At 46.9% G+C, this 23,870-nt stretch overlaps 1 protein-coding gene across 1 annotated transcript in view; it reads right to left on the bottom strand.

Moving 5' to 3' along the window:
* LOC135919564 (uncharacterized) overlaps positions 1-15,843 on the bottom strand; it is an 85,539-nt gene extending 69,696 nt beyond the window's left edge. Inside the window, exons 1-3 of the mRNA XM_070523109.1 lie at positions 15,242-15,843; positions 10,408-10,698; positions 7,034-7,363 (exon numbers count right to left, since the gene is read on the bottom strand). Of these exons, the coding sequence (XP_070379210.1) occupies positions 7,034-7,363; positions 10,408-10,698; positions 15,242-15,628 (1,008 nt within the window). The 5' untranslated portion in view covers positions 15,629-15,843. The remainder of the gene's footprint in view (positions 1-7,033; positions 7,364-10,407; positions 10,699-15,241) is intronic.
* Between the last annotated feature and the right edge of the window lie 8,027 nt (positions 15,844-23,870).

Here is a 23,870-nt window from a genome sequence, read left to right as displayed (position 1 = left end):
TCGAACATTACGATAGAGGGGCCCTGCATTGCCTGCGCGAAAATCGAAGAGCGTGGTGCTGACGGTGCGGGCTGTGCCGTGAAATTGAGGAACAAAGTTGGGCACTCCCTAACTAGAGAAAAAAAAAGGGCAGCCAAATGAAAGATCTCCATAAGATCTTCCCGTCCTGATTGTATAGTTTTATCAGCCGAACGAAGGAAGTGCTGGACCAGCCTAGGCTGAACCCTTCTGATTGCTGAATGGTGATCTGCGAGCTATTCACGCTGGCGTTAGCACTGGGAATTCAATCTCACCATGCAAATATTTCCGTCGCATTGGCTCTGAAGCGGAGGTCACGGGAAAGCTGACCCAGCCCTTCTACCGGCCAACACAGTAATTGCGAGAGCAACTTCGTGGGCGGTGTCGGCAGCAGAGATGTAGGACATTCCCATGAATGCTTCGCTTCCGACCGACCTCTGGGAGCTGCAGGCCGATGGCGATGAGTAGTCATTCCAAGCTTCCTCTGCGTGGAATGACTACTGATACGCTTGCACCCGAGTCTCCTCCAATTGATAGCGTAGCCTGCAAAAGGTCTACTTAGAAAGCCGGCAGGGACGGTGCAACTCATAATCCGTCATTTCTTCGAACGCGTATCGCACTTCCAGCAGTGGTCGACACGGGAAGAGCAAAGCCAAGGAGGCGACGAAGGCAAATGATAGCCTCCGAAGCAACCAACGCAGGCGCGCGCGACACCCGCGTGTCTCCAGGGTCGCGCGGCCGGGGTCGCCAGCCAACAGCCAAGCCACAGCAACGGAACCCAAAGCGGACTTCCTCTTCGCCGGCTCCGCTTTTAGCCACAGACGAGTTCGCTTTGGAAGTGATTGACAAATGCGTGACGTGATCGTAATTTGCGGTGCCGCCCTGCTGTCTCTGACAGCCTCTTACGCAAGCAAAATTTTGACCAATTAGATGAGGCCAAGTGAACCGGTTCCCTGCTGAACCGCTGTCACATTCGGCCCCTGGAATCAATAATCGCTTGGTTTGCCATGCCGCGACTAAACGCTCTTACACTCTAAAAACTGTTGCACCCTTTGGGGTGTATATTTGTCCCACAACAATAATCATCATCTGTCTTGCCCCTGCTTCCTTTCTTTAACGCTGCGAGCCCGGTACTTCCCAGTCACGAACGGTATGCGCGTTATCAGTGTGACGCAGCATTCTCGACAGGAAAGTAGCGAGCGCCGAGTTTTCAAGAAAGGAAACGCAAGCAAGGCAGATGACGATTATTGTTGTGGGAGAAAGATACACCCCAAAGGGTGCAAACTGTTTTACACTCTTAAAAAATTTACACCCTTTGGGGCGTATCTTGTCCCACAACAATAATCGTCATCTGTCTGGCCCGCGTTTCCTTTCTTTAACGCTGCGAGCCTGGTACTTCCCATTCACGAACGGTATGCGCGTTATCAGTGTGACGCAGCTTCTCGACAGGAAAGTAGCGAGCGCCGAGCTTTCAAGAAAGGAAACGCAAGCAAGGCAGATGACGATTATCGTTGTGGGACAAATATACACCCCAAAGGGTGCAACCGTTTTAAGAGTGTAGAGTGTAGCATGGTAAGGCATTTCCAACTGAGTAGCGACAACTCTTTATCAAGAAAACTAATAATGCCGGCGGGACAGGCTTCGTAGTGATGTTCTGTGCCCTCCAGAATAGCTTTTAATTCTCATTTTTCTTTCGTTGTCGTCATCACTACGTCATGGCGGGAAGAATGAAAAGCTTCAAGTGAATACGCCATGTGGTGGCCCTCGCGCGAATTAAACCCTGATATCCAGGCAAGCTGGATATGCTTCATCCATAGGTTTGTATTCACCAGCTTGAGGTCACCGAATAATTGTTCCTTGTAGGCATATCAGTGGGACATCACAAGTATCGTAAACGCAAAATTCGCGAGACACTCATTGGTTTCTGTTCAGACGACATTCTTGAACGCCATTACCTCATGAAAAAATATTTTGTTGTGTGCGTGTTTGTGAATTCAACGCAAGTAGTCATCCCTCATTGACTTTCTATTTCTTCGATATGTCAAGCGTCCACACCCATAGCTTCGAGTATAGGAATTAATGGTGGCCACATAGACAGTGGTTTCGAAAGCAACTAAGAACAGAGCAAGAATCCCCCAAATTTGAATATTGTCAAGAAGCTATTGGCCTAAATGTTGCAAAGGGACGCCAGAAAGTGCACACACTGGGTCCGCAGTGTGTCCTCATTTCCAACTTTGTTCGATCAGCATCTTTCATCATCATCATCATCATCATCATCATCATCATCATCATCATCAGCCTGGTTACGCCCACTGCAGGGCAAAGGCCTCTCCCATATTTCTCCAACAACCCCGGTCATGTACTAATTGTGGCCATGCCGTCCCTGCAAATTTCTTAATCTCATCCGCCCACCTAACTTTCTGCCGTCCCCTGCTACGCTTCCCTTCCCTTGGAATCCAGTCCGTAACCCTTAATGACCATCGGTTATCTTCCCTCCTCATTACATGTCCTGCCCATGCCCATTTCTTTTTCTTGATTTCAACTAAGATGTCATTAACTCGCGTTTGTTCCCTCACCCAGTCTGCTCTTTTCTTATCCCTTAACGTTACACCTATCATTCTTCTTTCCATAGCTCGTTGTGTCGTCCTCAGTTGGAGTAGAACCCTTTTCGTAAGCCTCCAGGTTTCTGCCCCGTAGGTGAGTACTGGTAAGACGCAGCTATTATACACTTTTCTCTTGAGGGATAATGGCAACCTGCTGTTCATGATCTGAGAATGCCTGCCAAACGCACCCCAGCCCATTCTTATTCTTCTGATTATTTCTGTCTCATGATCCGGATCCGCAGTCACCAGCTGCCGTAAGTAGATGTATTCCCTTACGACTTCCAGTGCCTCGCTGCCTATTGTAAAGTGTTGTTCTCTTCCGAGACTGTTAAACATTACTTTAGTTTTCTGCAGATTAATTTTTAGACCCACTCTTCTGCTTTGCCTCTCCAGGTCAGTGAGCATGCATTGCAGTTGGTCCCCTGAGTTACTAAGCAAGGCAATATCATCAGCGAATCGCAAGTTACTAAAGTATTCTACATTAACTTTTATCCCCATTTCTTCCCAATCCAGGTCTCTGAATACCTCCTGTAAACACGCTGTGAATATCTTTCACCTCAACCTAATTCACTGCTACCAGATCCACGAGCAGAGGCTTCAGTATAAGTAGGCACGCCTGGTTTGCGTCGTTTGAATACATTGCATATAGAACATCCGCTTTATAGCACCTGTCAACTCACCTTACAAGTTCAAAGTGCGACGTATGTTCCAGCCAATGATCGAAAATTCTCCATATAGCTTGCTCTAGTGAGCGCCACCGCGCACATATTTCAGTGGGCAGTGACCCTCGTTCGTTCAGAGGGTTACAGAGCTTCTTGTAAGCCACCTGTTGAGCAGGTGACTTCGAAAACCAGGTATATACGTAACCAATCAGGTGCGTAAGGTTCCCACGAAAATGCCCCGCCACACTGCAGTTGCAGGTACGGCTAGCTGTAATGAATGACAGTCTCCGGTCGTTACACTTGCATTGTGCATTCTGATTCCTACCAGACTGCACAGCTTTTGGTTGAAGTCCTTGTGATTGCTCTTGATTCCCTTAATAATTGCGTCTGCATTGCAGGCCTCAAACGCTCAAAAAGAATGCTCGTCACTATTTTCCCGTTAACTGCGCTGTTATAAATAAGTACACAAGCAAGTGCTTTGTCATGCTAGTGTCAGCAGACTCGTCTGTAATTAAACTGAACCTGCTCTGTCCAAAATCGTCAACGAGATCCACTTGAATATGAGGGAAGAGTACATTATGGAAGCCTACAGCGCTGCAGCGTTTTCATGCAATTCGCTGCATAGTCCCTCGATGTAGGGCTGCCGTAAAACTATCGCTTGATCACATGCGCTAGATAATCAGCCGTAGCAATTCTGCAGCGTTCACCAATAAAGAGCGCGTTCAGCTACACTATACGAAGTGGTGCTGGCTTTTGGAAACATCATATGCGGCTGCTTCGACGTGCCAGATGCTGAGGCATCTTAATGCTTCTTGCTTCTGGCATGCTTTTTTTTTTAGTTCGGTGTGCTTGCAATATTTACATTCAGCAAGGTTCTTCTCTTCGTCCTCTAGCAGAAGAGTCAGTTGCACAAAAGTGGGTCCTCGATCCACTTGTCTGAATTTCTGAGCATACTTCAGTTTCGGCGCCCTGCTCAGCGTGCTATTACGTGCACTATAGAGCTCCACAGCAGATCTTGCCGTAAAGTTTTAATACAAAAGCGAAAATACGATCGTCCAGCGGAACTTAAGTGTGGTCGTAAAATCTGGTGGGTCAAAGAAAATTAATGGACGCCAGCGTACGGCCTCCGTTAGTGGAGCCGCTGTTAAATCATTGTGGTCAGAGAGCATATGTGCCGTAATCCCAATTTCGGCCACCTAGCTGTAGCTGTTAATTAAACAGTGCGTTCAAAAAATTGTTTCTCAAATGAAAATGTTTATCTTGCACTCGCTAAAATGTCGCGATATTGTCCGGTCGTGTCGCTATAAAAAATCGATAGTCACTAAAAAAAATTGTGGCTGCAATTAAAACAACAAATGCTTGCTACATCTAGCGACAACATCGCTAAAATGGCAACGCTGATTACTAGCCTTAACGGACCAGCTGTCGCTCCGCAGTGTCCCTTGCAAGTGTCACGAGTGTCGCGCGTGAGCTGTGTGGAGCGTGAGCTTTGGCAAGGAAGGCGTTTATTCGTTCACTCCCTGGCTGGTTCTTTTCTTCGTTCGTTCATTCGTTCGTTCGTTCTTTCACTCGCTCGTTCGTTCGATCGTTCGTTTGTTCGTTCGTTCTTTCGAGCTGTTCGCTTACACTGGCAATCGTTGTCGATGGTTTCTGCCCAAATTGCTTTTTTCTTTACAGTAATAATTCAAATAATCTCAGTAACGCAATTCTAGGGACAGTGGTGAAATGAAACTAGTGATAATTAGGTACTGCGGCTGCCATTACGTCGTTCAGGGGGTATTCTCGGGCGCTTAAGGCTGTCATTCACTTTATTTACACATTATCTTTTTTGCCGCTTACACCTCCCTCGATGTGGGGTAGCCGACCAAGCACGATCTTGGCGAACCAGCATTCTAAACTCTTTCTCCCACTAAATTGAATCTTAGCGCACACTAACAAGCCAATTAAGGAAAGCAAAGCATCCTGTCATGCTCAACTAATTTATCCACGAACCACCGAGTGGATAAACAGCCGGCAAATCAGGCACGTACTCAGAATATCTTTTCGGGGGCCCAACCCAAGGTGAGCTTTCTTTACAAAAGATGCGGGGGGGGGGGGATTTTACTAGTACAGATGTGAATACTGTCCACCCTTCGCCATAAAGACGCTTAACCCCGCAAAAGAGAAATGAAATAAGTTGTGTCCCACAGCCTCTGACATACACATCTCCTTTACTTGGCCAACAAGGAACCACATCAAATGTACCCGCGCAAGAAACAAACGCTGGAACAACACTGCCAAGAGCAAGTAAACAAGCAAAATTGTATAATAAAGATTTCTAGTAGCGTTTTTTGAATTATCTCTGGAATAATTATAGCAAAATATGTATTTCCGTAATTATCACAGTTCTTTTGGATCCCTCGTTTGCTGCTCTACCAAGTTAAGTGCCGAACCGACTCGTACTGCTTTTTTGTCAGTTGCGTAACGATGCGTGGCCATCAGCTAGTGCCGTACAGCCGCGTAGAGTGCAGGACGCTGCGGTTCTAGACGTACTGCGCCCACCGTGGAAGCTTAGAAAAACACCCACATAACCACAGTAGAGAAGTGGCTACGCCAGGGCGCTCGACTGATAACTGTAGAAGCGTCATCAAAAACACACAGAATCATTCTCCACTTTCGGCGACGTTTTCTCTACTCCGTTTTTAAATGAACAGATGTTGATCGATAAACAAACGGTTAAATTTGTTAATTTTCGCTTTTCCTTCCTGTTTGGCTGTTGCCTCGACTCCCTCCCCTAGTAGATTGCTTAATTTATGAAATCATTGCGACGGTTGGTGCTGTACAATTAGGGAAAAGCCAGACGAGTTAACGAGTGACATTGATATTGCTTATGGGTTTAACGGTTGTTGCAGGGTTTGACGACGGACGATGTTTAGCATGACTTTTCCACCTTATCTAACCCATATCACGAGTTTATGGTTCCAAGAGTCAGCCAGCGTCCCGGCCAGACGTCACTCGAGGAAATAATGAAACACAATGAAAAGTTAAACGCAAGTGACGTTTTCTCCGGCCGCAACTCGTACCACGAGCATACAGACCAGCTGAATACGAACTGAAGCTTTATCCTGGTCCCTGGATTGGTCTAAACAAAGAAGGCTGAACTAACGAAGCAACAGTGATGCGCGTGACCATTGCATTAGATGGTGACAACTGAACACAGCTCGAGTTATTCGCGCGGGCACCAAATCGATGAGAAAACTGGGCTTCGAACCACAGGAGAAGCCGATAACTGCCGCCATCCAAAAGGAGTGAAAAAGGCAGCAAAATGTTGACCGCCGAATGGCTGTCAAGTCTCAAGATTGATTTGGTGGCGCTTGAGGATTGTCTGTGAGGAGTGATGGCGTGGGCAGGGGGGTTATACCACCTAATTTCCGGAGAAACCCGCCGGGCCGCCCTCTGCGTCAATTTATCTGCGGCAAATTTATCTGTTGATTCCACTTCTGTGGCTCAGGTATCTGTTTGGCAAAGCCTTCCCGCCAGCGTCAGTACACTCGGAGAATACTACAGGACACTTTGAAAGAAACCTGTTGACATTTTATTTTATTACAAGGGGGCTCTCAACATTTCACAGCAACAAACCCACTGCTGCTCGCATTTTTCTGCCCTCACCTACCGTCTCTGAGCTCGGCTTTCGAACGCTTTACCGAAACAAGCTCGGCTGCGTATAGTGTTGCGACTTGGGGAACTAACATGCACCGTGCTTGTACTCACCTTGTCAACGAAGGACGCCAGGCACGGTGCGTAGACTTTGCCCACGTGACTGACCTGCACGTCAGAGGTCGCCGATTCCTGCGCAGCGCGCAACAAGCTCTCGTTGGCGGGGGCCACGCAGCCACTTCTCATGGACGCCGTGCACGAGGCGTTGCCATCGGTGGGCGACGTCCAGTCTGGCTCGATCGTCGAGGCCGGCGCGGACGACCGCCAGCGACCGCACGCGAGCGTGTAGGACTTGGCGCAAGGCTCGGCTGAAGCGTTCATGGCAGCGGCGATGAACTTCACGGCAGTAAGGCAGTCGGCAGAGTTACACTGCTTGTCCATTTCCTGAACAGAAGTTGTGGGAGATGCCGTTTAGCTAATTGCTGCCTCAAAGGTACGAATCCAAGTAATCAAACCCGACATCGCCGTAATTACACGGCAATCGGTAGGTACAGTCTCCGAAATATTCGTGATGTTTAACACTTCAACGCCACACAGAAGCCGTGAGGGACATCGTAGTGGAGGGATGCCCACGTTGAGTTTAACCAAATAGCTTTTTTCTTAGGCGCACCCGAAGTTTAACAAACGTATCTCCGCATATTAGATTCTGGTCGCTGCGGCACCCAGGAATGGAACCAGGGGCCTCGTGCTCCGAAGCAGAGCTTCGTCGCCCCTACTGAGCCACTGCGGGGGGCCAGTCCCAGAGCCACCGTGCATTCGTAGGGTAACCGTAGGCGATAATTGCGGGGGAGGCTGTGAACTCGTTATGTACGAAGCCGGCACCGTGAAAATGACTCGCACCATGCTGATTCCGCCAAGTTGCAGTCAAGAATTAAAAAAAGCGACATGCACATCCTGAACCAGTTCAGGGAGTGTAAGGTAAATAGACATATCGCAGGAGACTTTGACCAATTTGGAAGGAAACGTTCTAGCCAGTCTGTGCCGAACAAAACCAATTTTCAAGTCCTGTAGAAAGGTACAGGATGCCGCACACAACTTGAGCCTTGAATTTTAATATTAAAGGCGCAGGAAGCGGATTAAACAAAACACATTCTATTTGAAATGGCCTAAATAACTCACAGTTTTTTGTTTTCCCCCTAACTCACTAATTTGGTTTAATTACCCAATTTTTAGTTATTCGCCGAGGACCCCAAATATGATACGCATATTTGTAGAGCACCATTAGAAACCACCTATCGGGTTGTTTCCTTTACGATCTCACGTAGTCCTTTCTTACGGGTTGCAAAGAAAGCCCGCGAAATATGAAAAAAGCCACGTGACGGAGCGCTTGCGCAGTGGATTGTGCTGCTCTCAAGCGTGCGTTCGGTGAACAAGGTCAGCTGCATCGTGACTGGCAACGAGGAAACTGCAGGGCGTTCTTTATCTCATCGACAGCACACGGCCAGCTGCATGCATTTTCGCCGTGACCCGACGGGAGCCGACGTTGTTCACCGAACGCATGTTAAGAGCAGCACGATACCGCTGCGAAGGCGCTCCGTCACGTGGCTTTTTTCAAATTTCGCGGGCTTTCATTGCAACTCGGGGGGGGGGGGGAGGAAAGGACTACGTGCGACGCATCGTAAAACAAACAACTCAGTCGGTGGTTTCTCAAGGTGCTCTACAAATTTGCGTATCATACTTGGGGTCCGCAGCCAATAATTGAAAAGTTGCGGAATTAAACTTAATTACTTAGCGAGTTACGAGGAAAGCAAAACATTGTCTGCGTTACTTTAGGCTATTACAAATAGTGTGCGTTCGGTTCGATTCGCTTCCGACGCCCCTTTCGTTTTTGAATACTTGGCTCAAGTTATGTGGGACACCCTGTATTTAATATTGGGGGCGAGCTACACCACTGGAAAAGCTGGTGCCACTATCGGCGTGACGTGGTATGAGGCCAGGTCACGTGGACACAGCGGCTGCGTCGGCTGCTTCGGAAGCGCCGAAGCGAGCTGAAAACGAAAGTTTAAAAGTTCCACCTGCGCAGCGGTTCTGATAAAGTGGTGAGGCTTTACCGCCTTGCGTGTCTGCTTGAAAACATTTGAAGTCACTATAATAAGTAGTGGCTGCCTTTGGTGGCGTGCAGCATGGTAGGCTCGGTGCCGCAGTGCCAGACGTACGCAACATAGCGCGATGTAAGCCTTATTCGCACGTAACCGCAGGGCAAAGAGCAGCGTGAAGCTTGGCTGGCGAAGCTTAGAACCGGCAGACAGCCATCGGCTACAACTCGGATATTCAGCAAGCACAGACGCAAGGAAGATTTCTGCTACGGCGCCGGGACTGCGCGATGTTCGGTGAGTAGCAGAAAACGTGTATTAAGACGCTCGCCCGCGCCCGCTGCCCGGCTACTGTCATGAAGGTTTGGTCTGTGAACTTGTTGATGATAGATACTGGCAAGTTCACTGGAACGGAAACGGAGCGGCAAGACGCGCATTAAAAAAAGGCATGGCATATGGTCATGTTTGTGTTATGAATTAATGCACTGCATTACTAAAAATATGCAGAGGGAAATCGCACGCCGAGAAGGCCGATAAACATACAGTGCGACGCAACATGAGAAATAATATTGAAATGTCCAAGCATCTAGAAGACAAAAAAAAAATTGAATCGTTGCGATGGCACATCACAGTCGCCGTAGGCGGCGAAGTCTCTATTATGAAATTATTTTTGAACAGTTCTGATAGCGTCCACGCAACAATGGTTACTGGTGTGCTGTCAAATGCTCATATGCTGCGGCCTGAAGCTCACAGCAAGGTGCGAAAACGCGCTCAGAACGAAAGCAAAACATTGTGCGCGGACATGCATGCAGACGCGCAGTCGGTCGCTGCGAGCTCGTGCGATCGCTGCATTGAGGCTTCATTATGTTATGCCCTATTTGGTTATACAGACAACGCACTAAAAGAACATATTTCACATAGCCCACTCTCAGCGTTTGCCTACCTTTCACGCAAGAATCCGGCTCGGGAAACGCTATCGCGGCGACCGCGCGTAGTGGCGTTCACTGTACGTATTAGCGTGCGTCTAGAGATAGCGTCTGTAAACGATTCTGTGCTTTCAGTTCGCCCTAGATTGTTATATCGACAATCAAGGGCTTCCCTAGTTTTGAGAGTACCTACATAAATGCACAGGAGGGCTGTCACGTGGTGTTCTTACTTAGCGCCGTAAGCGAAAGCTATGAGGGGGGCGCCGCGTGATCCCTCATATTACGCAAGGGAGGCGCTTCCGGCAGATGGCGACTTCGTAAGTCCTCGCCGCCAATACTAAAGCAAAGGGCAAAACAAGCAGCATTTGAAGCCTGGAAATCCCGCACTGTGGTCATTGCACTTTGTTCGCTTTTCTTGACGCTGCAGCGGAATCATCGTGTAATTCATCGTACACACGTCGTCGCGCACCTTGAGCCAGGTAGAAGCCGAGAAGCAGGCGCCATCCGACCTATGCATCACGACGTGCTGCGCAAGGACTGCCACGATGACCGCGAATGCTGCGCACAGGATGTCCGGGAGGACGGCGCGGTTCATGTCCGTGCTGTGAAGGCCTGCGGTTTCCGTCCATCGGCCGCTCTTGCGAGCTGCACCGGCCGAGATGCCGGTGCCGCCTTCGCCCGACAACGCCTCGGCCCCACTCCGAGGAGCCTTGGTGGCGGGTGGACTTCCCACTTCCGCGACAGCTTCGCACAATACGACCTGAGATCGCCGATGCCGTTACGCTACTTTCAAATGGGAAAGCCGAGGATGTTTCAGTAAAATAGAGCGTTTGAATAGTTTGTCTCCGATCACTTAAATAGAACAGAAAAAAAGTGGCACAAACAACCGTTTACGTTCTTTCTTTGAACATTAACATAAACGTTTTTTTTATTCACAGGGACAATACAGAGCAATCTAGGTCTTCAAGCGGATCACATGAATATCAAGGCATTGCATGCACGAGTCGCAATATTTAGGTGGCTAATTAATAAGGTACACCAATTACGTTTTTATTATTCACTTTGTGGCACGATTTGTAATTGCGAAACTGAGCCCGAGCAGAAGTGAAGGTACGTTAGCTTAGGAAAACTCCTTAGACTAGCAACACTTCCATGTTAGTGACACCCACAGTCTGCTTAAGAATGTATCAGTTGACGTTCCACTTAAGATCGGCCTGCGAACTACTAGAGGTACAGATATCTCTAAAGTGCTGCTTGTCTTGGAATTCCTGCTAAAGGCAAACTGACTTCCTTACTGTTCGGCCTAAATTTCGCAATTGCAACGGGTGCCCCAAAATGAATATGTAGAAAGGTAATTATACTGAGCATTTGTCATTCTTTATTTGTTAAAAATACTGCCACTCTCGATCAAAAGTATGACAAGCGGGCGTATTGTATTGTGCCTAGAGTCTGGTGCAAAAGTTTAAGGACCAGAGTTGCTGCTAAATTTCTTTTGTCTTCTCAGCCTAGCCATAAAGGCTGAAGTCAAGTGTAGTGCCCACGTGCACCTGCTTTACCAGCGCCATGCTTTCATAAAATTTCGCGTGGCATAGCTGTGGTACGATAAATTAATGTTTCTGCATACACCATAGTCTCTAGACTTTTGCACTCGACTATATACATATATATATTATTACACACAAGGGTTGCTGCGCGTTATAACAGAGCAGTGGTTGTGTGAGGTTCTCCTTTATTTTCCTGTAGAGGGTCCATGATGCTTATTAAGGCGAAAGCCTTAAGTGGCTCGTCGCAATGGCTCACACCCAAAAAAAATAAAGAAACCGAGGCGTCTAGTCGAGTGGTACAAACAATATCATTATCAGCAATGGATCATACCCCCTTAAGCAATGGCTCATGCCATTGCCTCCAATTCTTGAGACTGAAAATCGACATTGGTTGTTGACAACTCATGTTGACAACTCAATTGACAATCAACTCAAAATTGACAACTCATGGTTGTTGAGAGTACAAAACGAGGAGCGAAAAAAAGTCTGCTCCTTCACGACCCAGGCCATTCTAAGTTAATAACAAGAGCAACTGCCAACTTGACCATTAACCAAGCCAGAAAGTAATGTGGTCATAGAATCAGCGATATTATGCACTGGAAGGTCACGAAGCATAAGGACAGTGGTTATCCTATCACATTTATGACGTCCATCGCCGAAAAAGTCTTGAGAGGCTTGAGTAAGAAAAACAACGCAGCTACAAAAAACGGTGAGCACAAGAAGAAGGTAACGGCGATACCTTATATGCATGAAATTTAACGTGACTCAAAAAGATTGGTGGAAGGCTCTGTGCGAAAGTTGTTTTTTCAGCTCCTCGAAAGATCAAAGGCTTATGTGAAGATGACCAACCCTTCTTCTACCATAAAATGGAAGTAAGGCAAGCCTGTCCTGCATGCACCTGGTCTTCGTTACGGTTAAGTAACCCACAGGTAGCGGTGCCCGTTGCCTCCCTTCGGCCTCCCGCTCCCTCAGTACTCGGGATTTTCTCGTTGCTTTCGGAATGCCTGGGATCTGGCGGCTCTAACGGCTGGATCGGCGCGCCGATGGCGAGCCCTTTCACGACCGAGTCCACGCCGCCACTCGTCGAACGCTGCCCTTTCTTCGGGAGAACGCACAACGCGTGGCATTACCACGTGTTGTGCGAGACTGAACTGAACGGAAACGAAGCCGGCGGACCGCGCGCGATACCTTTTTCTGCCCTTTCCCTCCCCGGCGGAAACGAAACGGCTGTGAGTGGTTGCGCGCGTGGCGTGAGCACGCGCCTATGCAGCTGGCAACTCATCAAACCGCTCTTTCTCACAGCTGCTCTGCTCTGGGGGCATCTGGATTTTCGGGTGCCCATGTCGCCACCAAAACTTGCGAAGCAATACAAGGTTCGTTTGGGATGCTGCTTGGCTTCTGCAAGCTGTTTTGCTACGTTTTTGCCAGATGCGCCTGACCAATGTGTTGTGTGTGTTACTGTAAATAAAGTGTTTATACATGCTCTGAAAAATGCTCCTTTGTTTCGGCGGATTTAGTCACGCTTTGTATTGTAAGAATGTGGTCTTGTAAAAGTGAGCATGCACGAGTGCCGTGCATGCTCAAATTGCACGTCCATATTTACGGAACAAATTGGCCTGCGAGCCTATGCGAGCGCATGGCAAATTTACTTTCCTGCAGCCGCGTAATGTACCATGGCAGTTTAAGAATCGAACTCGATGTGTTTAGGGCAAACAGCATGGCGAAGGTAACGGGTAAACCTTTTGCGTATGATTAGGCTGTGGCATTGGCACAGGCAAATTAAACTTCCCGCGGAAGCGTAATGATTGTAAGGACTAACTGGGCAGACATTCAACATCACCTCGGGAACGACATGCGATCTTGCCCGAGACGTCTGCAGTGATGCGGAGAATCGCAATTTTTTATTCCTGCCAAAGTGTCGGGGTACCCAACAAACAATTGCGCGGTCGGCAGCGCTCAAACCGGTAGTCTACTTCGAAGTGAAATAACGCCACCCGCTAGGCAGCCGCCCTCTCCCTGAGCTACCTGAGCAAAGCTTCAGGATGAATGGATGGATGGATGTTATGAGCGTCCCCTTTGGAACGAGGCGGTGGGTTGCGCCACCAAGCTCTTGCTGTTATGCTGCCTGATGCCCTACCTAGGTTAAAGAATAATAATAATAAAAAATTCTTGCCGCGCCACCCCTCGGTGGCAACATGCAGCACATTAGGCCACGCCCTCTTCTGAGCCCACTACAAAGCCTTCTAGTACACTGCAGTGGAGTGGAAGTCTTTTTGATGGCGTCTTACATGCGTTGTTTCGCTGCGATATTTGATAATCTATATAAAATAAAGCTTTTCACACTTTCTTTTTCCATTTATTTTGCCTAAAGCGGCTGTAACCAGCCGTAGTCAGTGTACAGAACCCGTACTGCGGCCAGTACACTCCAAAACACACCCGAGCCGCTCTGAGCTCGCACGGTGCGCGCTCTCATGCGATCTGAAGCGTTCGAAGCGCGCGCTAGTAGTGCACGCTGACGTCACGCGTAAGCAGTCGCTTGGTTTATTGAACGTGGCTATCGCGGTCGCGAAACTATCGCGGAAGGCGAAAGTTTCAGAATACGGCCCCAGATGTGCATTGATTAGCTTGGTTTGTCTCTCATTTTATGTTTTCTACTTACTTTCGGCCACCCTATTGCGGGGGTTTATACGTACTTGACGTGGGCTAGCGAATAATAAAAGTTGAAGCTTTGTGCACATATGTACCAATCTCCCTTTTTTTGTCCTTTGTGTACAGTATAGTGCAGTAAACAGAACAATGTCATGTGAAATAGCCCCAGTAGAAACCTTATTGCACGACTAACCTCGTAACCAATTGTTACGACTAATATTCACCAACAGCACATTCCGAGTTCGAATGCGTGGTCACCTATCTTCATCATACTTATACTCTGCAGTGCCCCTTTGTAGCCCTTTTTCGCGGTAAGGCTTGCCAAAATTACCTAGGGCGCAAGGATTTCACTCATGGTGACATTAAAGTGCTTTTTATGGGGATTATCATTCATATAGATACTGTCATATTAGTAATTGTGCAGTGTGGTACGCAACAGTTGCGAAACAGCATAGACTCAAAACGCACATTCTTTACCTAATGAATCAATATATTGTCACGCGTGTATTGTTTTTTTAAAAGAGTTGATTCGTAACTCCTATTCTTAGCAATGTTTGCGTTTTATCGATCACCAGGACGCGACAATACGAGTAGACGGATCGACAAATTAAGTCATCAAATGTAGCGTAGGCAGCAGGCACTGAAAATTTTAAGCATGGCCATGTTATAAGTGGCGCTGAGACAGGTCCTCCAGGAGCACTTATGTATCTTGTCCACAGCTCTGTCCTGGAACATGCCGAGTGATTGATAAATCAATTGAACAAGGGTTTGATTGCGAGTGACGTTTAACCAGTTAATCGAACGAAGTCCCGTCAAGAAACGAAGCAAGCGAGAGTGACGTCATAGAATGTGGTGTGCGGGAGAGATAGTTTCTTCATTCAAATCTCTGCATTCATTATATCGCTTTAACCAGAATGTTAATTCACCTATTCCGTGCATATAGCGAAATGTAAAGATAGAAACTACAAGCGTGAAAGACCAGCAGACCGAATCTGCATTATTGCAGTAATTTTTGAGTGTTTAAGAACGAATGCATATAGTAGAAAACGTGGTAGACGGATTTTTCTTTACTTTCTTATGGTCACCCGCAGTCCTATTTGATGTGCTTACCTGACCAGAATAATTATCTTTCGCAGTTGCGTAGCTGAGCAGTTCCGTTTCGGTACTTTGTCCCTCTCGATCCTGCAGCCGAGGAGCGAACAGTCGTTTGTGCTTCAGTGGCGTTGCGAAGGGTTTGGGCTCGTCGAGGGCAGCCTCTGTGCCAGAAAGGTGGAAGGCGGGCGCTCCTCGTTTACCAGGGGCCTCGTTTCTACGGGACATCTCGCGGTGGCGCCTGCCTCTGTGTTCGGACCGCCGCTCGTCGTTATCCGCTGTCTGTTTCTTCCGCACCAGTAAATCGGGTCGCTCCGCGGGGTGCTCGATTGCAGACCCGGGTTCGACGTCGCCCACTGAAGCTGCCTTGCCACCGGTAGTGAGGCGAGCGCAGCGGGCACGCATCTCGACTCGCTCTCGGGGCACTTCTAGCTTCCCCGACGGCACGGATTCGAAGGGCGTTGCCTTGCGACCTGGTTCCTCCTCTACACCTGGTGTTGTGTCGGCAGCGGCAGGCAAGCTGGGGGCCCCGACCAGCGAACACGCGGCTAGCGCCGGCGCAGTGAAGGAGACTCGGAGTGAACTGCTCCCGATGAAAACCGGAACGAATACTCGGCCGAGCCGCGGCCGTTTATTCTTAAATAGGCTTCACACGCCAGATGGCACCTCCCGATTGGTCGAATGCTCGTCACATGACAGAAGGGGGGTGCGCCATCTAGCTAAACAACTACAAAACATACATGTGCGATGACACATAGATCTGACAGGGGGCGACACTATACTGCACCTGGCTCATGTCCAACAGCGATTTTCTCGCTTTCCTCAGACGAGCGGTCGTGGATGTGTCTTTCGCCTTCATCATCCGAAGCACTGGATGTCTCCGCACGGACCTTTCGGGGCCGCATCATTCACTTCGTCTCCGTCTTCGGCAGTCTCTTCTTCGGGCGCTGGTGTTAGAAGAACGCGTGCGGCAAAGCCGACGTTCTCCGCAGGTTGTAATGCCTCAATTTTGGAATGACCGCGATGAACATGGTTATTATGAATTAGATACGACATTTACCCATAATGTGTGATGAGTCAAGATGAAGGTTGTTTTATGAAACAAAACAATAACATTATTAATAAGGATAATAATAATTGTAGTCGTGAAACGAAGAGGAAGAAAAACATCAAAGTAGTAAAAGAGGATACCGAGTAATTGGTTATTCAACTAAGATAAATGAACATTAAATTTAAAGCCATAGAGGGAGATCAATGATTCAGAAAGAAAATAATTTGGAAGGAAGATAATTAGGGACACCAATGAATGAAGAAAGTAACATGGCAAACGAAAAACGTGCCAGTGTTTGAGAAACGAAACGAACACGAAATGAAAAACACAGTAAAGAGGAAATGGAAAGCCTTTTTCGAACTATACGCACAGCCCCGTCGAGGCTGTCTAGGGCGCGGGAGCAATGCTAATATCTTTATCACAATACTAGAAGCTTGAACGCGCATAGCTGCTTCTGCGCATGCACTCAGAGGCTGCACATGTGCAACTTTTTTTGATAATTATGCCCGGTGGACAGCGTGTCACCACACCCGGGTCGGTGAGTTACAACAGCAACAACAACAACAACAACTTTGGGCATGGCCGCACCGCAGTGAGTATGGCGCTCAAGAACCACTTCATCTTTCTCGTCCAGGTCGTTGGTTTTTTGTTGCCCCACAACGCCTGCACACAGGATCATGGCCCGGCTTCGCTGCTTGATCTTCCGTTTGCTGAAATCCATGAAACACAGCGGATGCGCACCCTGTCCGGCGCAGTCCTCGACGAGATGGACTGGCGGGAGAGCGCATCCTACCGCTTCCCTTCTGCAACTGAGATGACAGCGATACCAACTGCGTATAGATGGAGCAACTTGTCGATCGTCGGCACACGGCCGCACCGCAGTGAGCATGGCGCTCACGAACCACTTCATCTTTCTCGCCCAGGTGAGGAAGGATTACGGGAAATGTTTTCGTAGTGAAAATGTGTTTCTTATGGTGCTGCCTTGCCCATGGCAAATGTGTTCACTTGAACAACCCTGATTGCGTACACTGCCAGATGCCCGAAACACTGGAACACGTACTGTGCGACTGCCCAGCATATATGCTGGAGCGAAGGACGTTAGACAATTTCCTAGCCAGCGTTGGCAGACAACTACTGTCGGTGGAAGCTATCCTCGACCCATGGACTGACACTGCAATTTCAGTGCGTGAAACAAAAGTATTGTTGAAGTTCCTGCAGGACATCAAGCTCGACGAGCGGCTCTAGTGAGGCAACTGTCTCATGTACATAAGCACTCACCACTTCTCTTATCATCATCATCCATCCCAATACTTTCACTCCCCTTCCCTCTTCCCCAGTGCAGAGTAGCAGACTAGAGCGCACTAGCTCAGGTCGACCTCTCTGTCTTTCCTATCAATAAATTCTATTCAATTCAATGTTGCCGAGTATGCTGTTTCCTTAAGAGATTTATTACTCTTGTCTGGAGACATAGAAAGCAATCCTGGTCCTACTATTCAAGTAGTCATGAACGAAATACACAAAATGGCTGCAGATATTAACGACATTAAAAGCGAGAACAAGGCGGCTTCCGAATCCTTAGCAACCATTCACGCCAAACTGGATGGACTCGCACATTGAGGGTAGGGTAGGTGACGTAGAAGACAAAATTATCCGATTGGAACGAACCGTGACTAACCTAGCACGGCAGGTTGACGACCTCGAAAACAGAAGTAGGCGATCGAACCTAATCGTTTACGGAATTAAGGAAGAACAAGAGGAGACTGCCGAGCGCCTTCAAAATGAAATATGTGTGAAACTCATTCAGAATAAACTTGGTGTCACTATTTCTGGAGTAGAGAGGATTCGCCGCCTTGAGGCCAAAAAAGAAAACAAGACACGTCCTGTCATTTTTAAGCTGCTTGATTCCAGAGATAAAACTAAAATATTTAAGAACTGCACCAAACTTAAAGGTACCACCATATCAGTGAGCGAAGATTTCTCGTTAAAGGTGCGTAATATTAGGAAACAACTATGGGATAGCTCCAAGACCAATCGAGAAAATAAGAATAAAGTCATATTGACCTTTGATAAAATTAAAGTTAATGATGACGTGTTCGTTTGGGACGAAGAAAGTGGCGACAAAGTACTATTAAACAGAAAAAAGCAGAACTTTGCTAAAAACGGTTACAGCCTGACCAACAAGAAAAGCCAACTATAGTGAACATTAATTCCGGAAGCGTTGCAAACAAAACCGAAGAATTAGAAGGATTTCTTCTGGAGCACTCTCCGCAAATAGTCACAATCAGTGAAACATGGCTGTCGTCACGCATTTCGAGCAGCGGTATCTTTCCACCCGGCTATATTGTCCTGCACAAAGATAGATGCAAGCGGGGGGGGGGGGGGGTTGCAATTTTGGTGAGAGACGACATTCCAACGATGCCCATGCCTGACGTACATACATGGTATAGAAGCACTGTCGTGTAAAATTACTGTCGGTAAATTTGTGTTCTTCGTCGGAACTATGTACCGGCCCTCAAACGCCGATTGTAGTATGATTCACGCACTGGATGATTACATGCGACGTCATCTTCAGGATACTCATAAAATTATACTCACGGGTGACTATAACCTACCCTCAATAGACTGGGCAACGCTTGACGGCGGAACTGCCGATCCGTCCTGCGCAGAAGCACTGCTGGAAATTGCCTTTAACTTTAGCCTCAAGCAGATTATACATGCACCAACACGTGTAACCACGAAAACCAGCAATATATTAGACCTCACCTTCTTAAGCGACAATATTCCCGATAACACAATCTCTTGGGAAACAGTCAATGGCATTGCAGATCAGAAAGCAACCATAGGTTCATTAACATTATACAACCGGCCGTGAGCGTGAAAGAAAAAGACTCAAATATACGACTGTACAAATGCCGATGACGTTGGTGTTCTTGACTTCCTAGAAGAGTCTTACCCAGAATTCCTTCGGTGTTTCCACGATGGAAGCATGCCAACTGATAACCTATGGGTACTTTTCAGGGCCAGTGTTGAGCACGTGTACATCTATCACCACAACCACGTGTACATCTATCCTGACGAAGAACTAGATAACCTGGGGGAAAACCTGTTGGTCAAGATACATGATGACAGCCAAGTTTCACTAATGGCTATGATTCGAAGTTCATGATCAAGAGACAAGGCCTCAAGTTCTACCGTCTTATTCGCTATACTCCTGTCGTTGATATTAAGAATAGTTACTTTTTTCTTAACTGAGCAGGTTGCCGTTCGGCAATTGGAGGAGATACTTTTGTTACTGGTATTTTCTGGCCTAATTCTTCATCCCATGCAAACAGCTCATCATTTACTGTGATCTTATCGTAAACGAGTCTGACCTTTTCAAGCTTGTCTCTATTATGTTGCAACTATACCTAAGTTTTTTTCTTATATTGCGTACCGCCAGAGAAAAGTCTTCACTGAGAGAGATTTTGGAACCCTTCAGTCTAAAACAGTTCTTAAGTATCTTGACTTTGTATCTGTAATCGAACAACTTGAAGATCACGGGGCGCGTTTTATTAGCCTTCTTCCCTCCCAAGCGGTGAATTCCCTCGAAACCGGAAAGCGTTACTCCAAGCACTTATTTAATTAGTTTTTTTAATTAATTATGGGGTTTTACGTGCCAAAGCCACTTTCTGATTAGGAGGCATGCCGTAGTGGAGGACTCCGGAAATTTTGACCACCTGGGGTTCTTTAACGTGCACCTAAATCTAAGTACACGGGCGTTTTCGCATTCCGCCTTCATCGAAATGCGGCCGCCGGGGCCGCGATTCGATCCCGCGACCTCGTGCTCAGCAGTCCAACACAATAGCCACTGAGCAACCATGGCGGGTTATTTAATTAGTTTAGTACTAACCTCGTGTTCTAGGCTTTCCGATGTTTCATGCTCGAGTTCGCTTAGCGCGTAAATAATTAGGTTCGACCGTCTGCTTCGGTTTTCTAGGTCGTCAATCTTTCGCACAAAATGATTTCATGGTCTTTTCCAGCTGCATGCACTTTTCCTCGATGGTTGACATACGACTTTCAAGCTGTCCTAAAAGATCTAGTTTGAAGTGAATACTTGCTAACGACTATCTTGAACCCTTATTTTCGTTTCTGATAGCGGTGATGTCGGCAGCCATTTTTCTCATTTCAGCAGCAAGTTCCTGCATGCTGGGTCCAGGGTTGCTCTCTACATCGCCTCCCAGCAATAACAGGTATCTCAAAAACACTATGCAGTTTCGAAGCAAAGAACACATTTGCCTTGGGCATGGCACACGGCAGCACAAGAAGAATCAAGCAATTACTACAGTAAAATTATTATTATTATTATTATTATTATTATTATTATTATTATTATTACTGCTGTTTGCATGTTTCTTGCTTGTTTCTAAACGCATGCAGTACGAAGCAGCTGTCGCTTTACTTCGAAGCGACATAAAAAATGCGATGAACTGGTTTAAAAAGAAACCGCATAAAAGTCAGTGCTCGGAAAACTCGATTAGTGTGTTTTAGAAGTCCGTTAAAGGCTCTTGTAACAAGTCAACATGTGTTCCTGCACAGTTCTGATTGCTTAGACTGTGTTTGTGCCCCAGTACAATATGCGGATAATGTCAAGTAACTTGGAGTATACTTTGAGACTGACTTATCATAGAATATACAAATGGCTCGAATTTGTGCGCGATTACGTAATGTTGCATGTGTCCTTTACCGTATAAGGTGTTATGCACCTACCAAGATTAAAAAGTGATAGTGCATGCTTTAGGCTACTCGCATATAAGGTACGGCATTTCCTGTTTTTTTTTTTTCATTGCAGCGGATTTTGGAAACATAAGATTGACAGCCTATTAGAAAGCATACTAAAAACTGTTGCGTACAACCAAACCACAGATAACTTATTTCGAGATTTAGAAATGCCCGATTTCGAGTCTTTGTGTCGTTCGACAATTGTGATGCGCTATTTCTGGAGCAATGCTTTCCGAGAACCTGTCCTTAAAAGTGTTGTTTTGCATAGTCACCCCAGGTATGTAGTTCCTCGGACAAGAACTCGTTGTGGAAAAGGACAAGGAAGGTACTATATCCCCCACCTGTTTAACAACCTTCCCAGTGCTGCACTGGATCAGACAAATTTGTCGGGATTAAAAAAGGCCCTCATGGCAATGATAGAATAGTTTTCACATGTATAAGGTATCTTTTGTTGTAGTGTGATCTTAACCAAAATGAATGTAAGACTGTTTCCGCTGTTTTCACGATTTTTTTTCTTTTTTTGTTCTCGATAGGTTGCAATTTTTTACATATCGTGCCTTGTTTACTCAGTTCTAATGGTTATTGTGTGCTACGTGTTTTCATTTGAACATAGAGTGTTGTTTACTGGGCATGTTGACTTGAACAACCTGTGATACGTTTTTTCTTCTTTTTTTAGTTTGACATTTAGTTTGTCTATAATAAGGTACATAATGCATTGCCCTGACTGCCATGTTTCTGCCATACAAGCCCACAGAAGGCTTCGGCAGACCTAGCAAAATTATATGCACAAATTGATTATATGTAATAAAGTTTACTATTATTATTATTATTTTTATTATTGTTGTTGTTGTTATTTATTTATTTATTTTTTGGTATATACTGCTAGCCTTAACGAAGGCTTTGGCAGGAAAGGGTACATTCATAAATTGGAAAATACATCATTCACACAGGATTCAACGATAATCGTTTACAAGAGACCTTGGCTTTGGTTTAAAAACAAGCTTGTTCATATATACGTACAGCGATATAGACAATGCACATTCTTGGTGACAATAGAACATAATGTGAGAACGACATTTCATCATGTAGCAACAACGATATGGTTAGACAGCTTAGACAAAAAAGAATCGACGGTTGTACAATCGACAACCTCTTGTGGTAACATATTCCATTCTCTGATAGCTTGTGGGAAGTATGAATATCTGAAGGTGTCATTGTGAAACCTATACTCAGATAATTGTTTATTGTGTTTAGTTCTTGAAATTCTAGCGTTAATGTGTACTAAAAACTTCTTGTCTATTTTTAGGGAATAGCTCTGGAGAATAAACAGGAATTTTAGTCGGAGATATCTAGCACGATCGCTAATTGTTGGTAGACCGGCTAAGCGTAGAAGTTCAGTTGGGGAATCATGACGACGGTATTTATTATAAATGAATCTGGCTGCTCTTCTTTGTACGTTCTCTAATTTCGCTATGGCACATTTAGTGTATGGAAACCAGCATATGGCGCCGTATTCTATAACGGAGCGAATGAGTGACGTGTACGCGAGTAATTTGGTGTTGGGTGAAGCGTATCTGAGGGACCGTTTGAGGGAAAAAAGCGCTGAGAGTGATTTTGTTGCCACGTATGACACGTGTTTGTTCCATTTTAGTTTGGAACAAATAATGATACCTAAATGCTTGTATTCTTCTACCATTTGTAGTTCTCTTTGCTGAATTTGGTATGGAAAGGTTAGTGGGGCTTTCTTTCTCGTGACTGCCATGCAGACAGCTTTTTCTGCATTTAGCGTCATCTAGCTGCCAGTCCTGACACCATTTTGCTATATCTTTAAGGGCGTCATTCAAAACAACCTGATCATCCTTGGTCTGTATTGGTTTATAATTAATGCAGTCATATGCGAACATGCGCACCGTTGCGTCAATGCCATTTGCAATGTCGTTGATAAAAAGAAGGAAGAGAATGGGAGCTAAAACTGTGCCCTGAGGCACACCGGATAAAACTTCAATGTAGTCTGAGGATTGCCCTTCGAAATGAACGAATTGTTGACGTCGTGACAAATATGCTTTTAACCATTTTGTAAGAATACCGTGTCTGTAGTATAGTGTCACCCCCTGTCAGATCTCGTGTCATTGCACATGTATGTTTTGTAGTTGTTTAGCTAGATGGCGCACCCCCCTTCTGTCATGTGACGAGCATTGGTCCAATCGGGAGGTGCCATCTGGCGTGTGAACCCTTTATTAGCAATAAACGGCCGAAGGTGGCCGAGTCTTCATTCCGGTTTTCATCGGGAGCAGTTCGCTCCGAGTCTCCTTCACTGCCCCGACGTTAGCCGCGCGTTCGCTGGTCGGGGCCCCCCGCTTGCCTGCCGCTGCCGACACAACATCTTTTGGCGACGAGGATGGGATTCCTGCAACGGTTCCGACCGAAGCCCCGGGAAACCAACGAGCGTCGTAACTGAAGCGTCCCTTCCGTGTCTGCACGGCCGGCAAACGCCGCCGACGCACTTGGCGTCGCGAGGCTTCCGAGCCTAGGCCTACTCGCCCCCTTGTTCTTCCGTGCCCCATTCCTGCGGCGAGCTCCGGCTTGCCTCCTGCACTGTCTCCGCACGCTACCCGGCATGGCTTTTACGGCGAACCTTCCCGTTTTTCTTGAAGTGCCCGGCCCACCGTTAATTCCCTGGTATCGCTGGAAAAAAATTTTTCAGGCCCACCTGGAAGCGGCCGGCGGTAGCGACTGGACGGACGCACGACGAGCGTCCGCGCAAGTCAGCGCTCTCGGGCGTGAGGGACAACGGAAGTACTTTGCAGCCGAGGAGCAGGAAGCAGCAAGGCAGTTAAC

The sequence above is a fragment of the Dermacentor albipictus genome, chromosome 8 (genome assembly GCF_038994185.2).
Source record: "Dermacentor albipictus isolate Rhodes 1998 colony chromosome 8, USDA_Dalb.pri_finalv2, whole genome shotgun sequence".
Lineage (NCBI taxonomy): Eukaryota > Metazoa > Arthropoda > Arachnida > Ixodida > Ixodidae > Dermacentor > Dermacentor albipictus.
The sequence above is the reverse complement of the archived record's forward strand: the minus strand, read 5'-3'. Positions and strand labels throughout refer to the sequence as shown.